Source organism: Archocentrus centrarchus, chromosome 18 (genome assembly GCF_007364275.1).
Source record: "Archocentrus centrarchus isolate MPI-CPG fArcCen1 chromosome 18, fArcCen1, whole genome shotgun sequence".
Classification (NCBI taxonomy): Eukaryota; Metazoa; Chordata; class Actinopteri; order Cichliformes; family Cichlidae; genus Archocentrus; species Archocentrus centrarchus.
In genome coordinates, this window is record NC_044363.1 from 6,651,872 (window position 1) to 6,658,754 (window position 6,883).

Sequence of the window (6,883 nt, forward strand, 5' to 3'; positions counted from 1 at the left end):
TATTGTAATAATTTATTTAAAGGGGCAGCACATACTGATGAACATCTCAACGCAAATATGACAAAATTAGCCAAAAGGCTAATTCAAGCAACTTTAAAAAGTTGCAGGAATTTTTGATCAGTCGTAATGTTGTCCCGATACATGACAAATCTTTCTTATTGCCTTAGTTTGAGCCCAAGTGGCAAGTGTTGTATTCAGTCCAGCCCCAGAGGCACTAAATTTCCCTCTTGACAGCTTAAATTGCTGATGAAAATAATGAAGAAAGTTTAGTTCAGTTTAATGTCTGGCTTCATTTGGGAAAGAATCTTTAAGCAACAATTATTAAATACAATTTTAACAAACTGCTACGCAGTGTCATATAATACACACAATAAAAAGAATCATATATTGGAATGTTATTTTCAATTCTTCATTATGAATTATAACTTTAATATTATTATTATTATAACCTTCAAAAAAATGAAGCAAGCTTTAAATTTTTCTGTCTAGTCTTTTTGTGGTGTAGGGTCCATACTGGGGAAACGATTCAGAGCAGACTGTATTACAGTATAGATTGTAACTGTTTACAGATAAGATAGCTGACAAGTTCTCTCTGAAATTTGCAAGCAGGCCCATTAAAATGTGACAAAGACTCACAGACCAGTTTGAGTCAATACTTGAAAGTTTAATGATGCAGAAGATGAGAAATAAAGTGTTGCTAAAAGCATTCTTTCCATCACACATTCAATTTGCTCCTGTTAAAAGAGACAATCCAACTCCAGTTTATGTCACTTGTCGCCTCATTCCTTATGTAGCGTTACAGCAAAAGAAAAAAGGTACAGATGTAAAATGAGAACCAGATTCTTCAGATTATATGAGATTATTTCACGTCTTTGTCCGGTGTACCATCCCTTCATGTCAGACCAGGAATCATATCCTTTTCCTGACGCAGACAAATGGGTATCGGTTGTGACAGGATATATCATTCATACACTTGTATCCTGTAAGCACCAAAAATCAACATTAAGTGAAAATATGATCACATGGACACATATTTTTCTATACTGATACTATGTATGATAGCAAAAGCACCTGTCAGTATTAACTGATGACTGCACTCACAACACTAATAAATCATACTGATTACTATAATCATTTTGTTTAATATGGTAAAACATACAATGGCTGTCTTTGTTAGAAATAAAATATAGTATTTGTATTACTTTGCTGTCATTCATTATTATTTGCCATATCAAGCAAATCACCATTATTTGGGAAATTGTGACTGTTTTTCTTTATTTGAGTGTTTACCTGTCCAGTTCATGTGTAGGCAGTGCTCTCGTCTCCAATGGTTGTTAGGCTCTCCACGACACCAGTATGTAAATCTGAAAGGAGTTCCATCGATCCAAAACCAATAACGCTCCTAGAAAACAGAACAAAATGGACAATAACATTTATAAATATGAACAAAGCACTGCACTCAATGGATAGATGAATCTTTCTTACTGTCAATGATGAGTAGTATACCTGTTGAGCATCAGAGCCTCCGAGCCATGTAGGGACATATCGGTGAGTGGCGCGATATATGACCCTCTGAATTGCCCGATACTCTCCGAGATTGCGCACAGATGCCAGGTTTGCATGCTTGGACTGACAGAATCTCTATAATGGAGATCGACAGACAGCAGAAATTTCAAAACAAAAGATTTAGAATTTCACCAAGCTAGACTTAGAAAGTATCAAAGTATTAAAGTAAACAGAGAAAGGATAAATTTTACCTGAGCCTGAGCCCAAGTCCAGCGATAGGGAAAGTAGCGGTAGAATCGGTTACCATATTTAGTCCAATGCACCCACTTGAGCCAGTATCTTAGGGTTCTCTTCTCAACATTAACCTTTTCTGAAGAAAAACAAAGAATACTTTAGTAAAAGTGAATTAAATTCCTGTATCTGTAAAAACATCTTGTAATTCTCTTGTAGTTGCATATTTTTGTTTTCTTCTTTTGTTTTATGTATATGTATTTGGATTTTTGAAATGTATATTTTTCTTTATGTGCATGTTAATATATTTTCTCTCTTGACCCTTAAAGCACATCCTTTGTACTACAAACTTGGCTGTATATTCAGGACACTGACATGCTAATTTTTCTGTTCAGTATGGCAAAAATATTGTCGGCCTTTTTTTCTGCCTAGAGAGCTAACAGTAGTGATCATCACACTATAGCTCCCGATGCTAATGTTAGCATGGCGCTCTCTCTCCTGTTGAACACCATTAATGAACAGCAGCGGGCCCACCCTGACTGTGTTCTTATTATCGCGGGAGACTTTAACAAGGCCAACTTAAAGACTGTTCTCCCGAATTTCCACCAACATGTCAAATGTTCTACAAGAGGGGAGAACACTCTTGACCATGTTTATTCCAACATTAAGCACGCTTACAGAGCCAAACCCCTCCCCCATGTTGGAAATGTATTGCTACTTTTATCCAGGATATATACTTTTCCCCTAGGGTAGTGGTGAGTACTTGCCACTACACATATATTCTATTTACTGTTTGTATCATTTCGTTCCTGGTAGTCCCTATACTCTTTAAAGTTTCTTTCCTCTCTTTGAACTCTCTCCCCTAGTCACCTTTGACCCCTTACACTGTTTGTACTCTCTCTCTCTGTAGGGGTCCTTATCAGTGTCATATCCCTTTCCCCACCATTAGCAGTAATTATTTTTCACTTGTGTAAAAGGGATTCATCTTAGTGTTAGTAGTGACTCATTCACATGTGGTTTTAGAAGGGGTCCTAATTTTATTAATCACTATTTACATTTATTATTATATGGGATATATTTACTTGTATTACTCATTACTTATATTGCTTTAGCGTTATTAGTTTTATCACGTGTATACTTTGTATTGTTTTCACATAAGTGCCTGGGGTTGTTAATTGTTATTTGATGTACCAGGCGCCACTTTTATGGCACGTGCCGATGGCCCACACACACCAGCGTGTTGAGTTTTTATGTTCTTAGGTCACTAAGGTCAGGGTAGGACCTGTGTGTGTGTGTGTGTCTGGAGCCTTTGAAGTGTTCCCACTTAAGCATTGTCTAACTTGACATTTGAAACCCTGTGTTATATATCAGGCAAGTTTTATGGCAGGTGCGCTGTCAAGAAAGAGAGTTTCGTGGCCCCCCTTGCAGTTATATAGCTGGAAAGGGGGGAAGGAATAAAATCTGGTTAAGTGGGGGACTGGTGATCTTATCTTAATGCGTGTTTGAGTAGAAAAGGTTAACATTGGTGTCATCTGTTTGAACTGTTGTGACCTAAGAGCCAGACCTGTGAGGTACAGCCTTAATCATGTGTCCCAAAGTGGGTAAAGAGTGCCCAAAAATTGAGAGGTAACGATCAGATTTCAAAGGGTAACAACTTCTGCATATTAATTTGGGGTGGAGGAAAGTCCCGTGAACAGGGTATAGTTGCCCTGTGTTTCGCCGTTGGAGCACTTCTTTTCTTTGGCTGCGTTTCTTCTCTTTTTGCTGGACTAACTGCTTAAGGCTGTACACTCCCGGGAGGTGCTTGCTTGCTTTCTTGCTTTTGCTTTCTTACCTTCTGTAACATTTTTGTGGAAATAAAACTTTGAAACGAACCCTGCTCGATTCCAGTGGATTATTTCGATTTTTGTGGAAGTCTTCAAATAAGTGGATTTAATTGGGAAATTTTCCTGCCGGAGTCGGGGCCACCCTGAGGATAAAAAGGTAAAAAAGGGGAACCCGAACCACGACCGACACCCACCTCGGCCAGTCCGACCATCTTTCCCTGCTGCTCACCCCAGCATACACCCCCCTCAGACGGAGAGCCAGGCCTACTGTAAAAACCATTACAACCTGGCCTGAAAACGCACTCTCCGACCTACAGGACTGCTTTGCATACACAGACTGGGACTTATTCAAACACGAGGACCTGGAAACATTCACAGGGACGGTACTGGACTACATTATGTTGTGTATCCGAAATGTGACTGTTAGCAAAAACATCCGGGTTTTCCCTAACCACAAACCCTGGATGAACAGCCAGGTCCGTTCGCTCCTCAAAACCCGCGATGCTGCCTTCAGGTCAGGTGACAAAGCTCTGTACAGTGCTGCTCAAGCTGACCTGAAAAGAGGAATTAAAAAGCCAAGGCGGACTACAGGAGGAGAATAGAGTCCCATCTGTCCAGCAATAACACACGGGAGGTGTGGCAGGGCATTCAGAACATCACAAACTTCAGAGGTTGTGATGTGACTGCAGGAGACCCGAGTGTGTCACTAGCACAGGAATTTAACTGTTTCTTTGCTCACTTTGAGACACCTCAGGACCACCCATGGCCCTGTCCCCCCCACCAGGTTGCACCCCACTCACTGTCCAGGAGCATGAGGTACGGCGTGTGCTCTTGGCAGTGAACCCCAGGAAGGCTGCTGAACCAGACGGAGTACCTGGCAAGGTGATCAGAGCGTGTGCCCACCAGCTCACCCTGATTCTCTCCAGGATTTTCAACCTCTCCCTGGCCCAAGCAGTCATCCCCCCTGCCTATAAACAGCCACAATCATCCCCATGCCCAAAAGGTCTTCTTCCATCACCAGCCTAAATGATTACCGCCCTGTGGCCCAAACATCGGTAATCATGAAGTGCTTTGAGAGGCTGGTTCTCCAGCACATCAAGGACCATCTCCCCCCACTTTCGACACCCATCAGTTTGCATATCGTGCAAACAGATCCACAGAGGACGTCATCGCTGTAGCTCTCCACTCTGTGTTGAGCCACTTGGAGCAGCAGCAGAGCTACGTTCGCATACTCTTTGTGGATCACAGCTCAGCGTTCAACACAATCATCCCGGACATTCTCACCACCAAACTGCTCACCCTGGGCCTCCCCCCTCTCACATGTTCCTGGATCAAGGACTTCTTAACCAACCGGCCCCAGACTGTGAGACTTGGCCCCTATCTCTCCTCCACCCGCACAGGGCTGTGTGCTGAGCCCCCTCCTTTACTGCCTCTACACCCATGACTGCAGTCCGGCCCACAACAACAACCTTATCGTCAAATTTGCTGACGACATCACAGTGGTCGGACTCATCTCAAAGGGAGATGAGGCAGCCTACAGAGAGGAGGACCTGAAGTTGACAGCCTGGTGTTCAGAGAACAACCTGGTACTGAACACCATGAAAACCAAAGAGATCATCATCGACTTCAGGAAGCACAGGACTGACCCAGCTCCCCTCTACATCAACGGCGAGCGTGTGGAGAGGGTCCACACCTTCAGGTTTCTCTGTGTCCTCATCTCTGCTGATCTCTTTTGGTCAGATAACATCACAGCTGTTATCAAGAAGGCTCAGCAGCGACTTCACTTTCTGAGGGTCCTCAGGAAGAACAACTTGGACTCAAACCTGCTGCTGACCTTCTACCGCTCATCCATTGAGAGCCTGCTGACGTACTGTATCACAGTATGGTACGGCAGCTGCACTGAGGCAGACAGAGGCTTCAGGGGGTAGTCAAGACAGCACAAAGAATCGTTGGCTGCCCTCTCCCCTCCCTGATGGACACCTCCCACTGCATCAGCAGAGCCAGGAACATCATCAAGGACAGCTCACACCCTGGCTTTGAACTGTTTGACCTGCTGCTCTCTGGCAGGCGCTACAGGTGCATCAAAGCCAGAACAAACAGACTTAAGAACAGTTTCTTCGCCAGAGCAATCACCACCCTGAACTCACACACTCACCCACTGTAACTGTGAAACACCCACATCTCTGTGCAATATTATATTATTCATACTGAACAATATCTATCATTGCTATATTGTGTAATATCCAATATTCATTCATCAAGTGCAATATTTACCATCATTATTATTTGTATACACTTATTTTATTTATTTATTTATTTTTACAACGTATATATTTTTATACATTCTCTTATTTTCTGTATTTTTGATACCTTTTATTTTTTGTATATATTTTTATACAATTTATTTTCTTTATATTTTATACTTTGTCTTTTATTTTCTGTATATTTTTAAATTATATTTTATTATTATATTTTTATTTTTAATTTAGAGAGTTTGACTTTCTATTGCATGGCACTGACAAGGAGTGGCCCTCCAATCTCATTGTACATCTTGTATAATGACAATACAGGCATTCTATTTTATTCTATTCTATTCTAAAAATATGATTAGCTTTGGTGAAAATCTGGAAAATGTCGACCAACCTTTTAATTCCGTTCCCCCATCACTGCCCCCTTCATCTGGAAGATCAGGACAAATTAAAACATCAGATGTTGACTTTGATCATTAATTATTATATTTATATACAACGTGTATACTGTACTGTTTATTTGTATGAATAACAACACACATATACACATTTTGTACATTGTACTCTAATACGCACCAGCAGCAGTGCTCAGAGCCATCACTGCACAAAGAAGTGCAAACACAGTCAGCAGCTTCATGGTGATGTTGACTATCACTGTGAAAAACAGAAGACCCAAAGTGATCAGCAGCTCATCAGAGAAATGATAGAAGATAATCTGAGAGTTTGCAGCCAACCTTTTGTAGAATATCTTCTTTCCTTTCAGCACCAGCTGGTAGCTTCAGCCTTCCAGTGAGGAGGTGCTGAACAGCTCTCAGACCAGAGCTTATATACTTTTTCTTTGTAGGTGCAAAACCAGGAACTAACATTGAAAAAACTGACCAGGAACTAACATTGAAAAAACTGACGACATCAAACTGACGTGATGTGACTAATTGCAATTCTTTCTTTCCCAACGAAAACCAAAATAACTGTCTCATTCTGACTTAATTTTACATATTGTCTGGTGAACATAGAGGTTCAAGAGAGTTCAAGGACAGAAAAACTAAAACAAAAGAAACAACCACCCCGCCC

The 6,883-nt window shown here is 41.3% G+C and overlaps 1 protein-coding gene across 1 annotated transcript; it reads right to left on the minus strand.

Moving 5' to 3' along the window:
* Positions 1-672: 672 nt before the first annotated feature.
* Positions 673-6,623, minus strand: LOC115797482 (ladderlectin-like). The gene is made up of 7 exons (XM_030754064.1): positions 6,547-6,623; positions 6,389-6,466; positions 6,207-6,242; positions 1,758-1,876; positions 1,507-1,641; positions 1,291-1,402; positions 673-980 (listed from the first exon to the last, which is right to left on the minus strand). The coding sequence occupies exons 2-7, from the start codon at positions 6,447-6,449 to the stop codon at positions 910-912; spliced, it is 534 nt and encodes a 177-aa protein (XP_030609924.1). The 5' UTR covers positions 6,450-6,466; positions 6,547-6,623; the 3' UTR covers positions 673-909.
* Between the last annotated feature and the right edge of the window lie 260 nt (positions 6,624-6,883).

What these genes read in the sequence shown, in the direction of transcription:
- LOC115797482 (XM_030754064.1), bottom strand. Translation starts at nt 6,449, where the DNA reads ATGAAGCTGCTGACTGTGTTTGCACTTCTTTGTGCAGTGATGGCTCTG. An exon ending in TGGGGGAACGGAATTAAAAG is followed by an intron (nt 1,877 to 6,206) that starts GTTGGTCGACAT and finishes GTTTTTCTTCAG; the next exon opens with AAAAGGTTAATGTTGAGAAG. An exon ending in CCTACACATGAACTGGACAG is followed by an intron (nt 981 to 1,290) that starts GTAAACACTCAA and finishes TGGTGCTTACAG; the next exon opens with GATACAAGTGTATGAATGAT.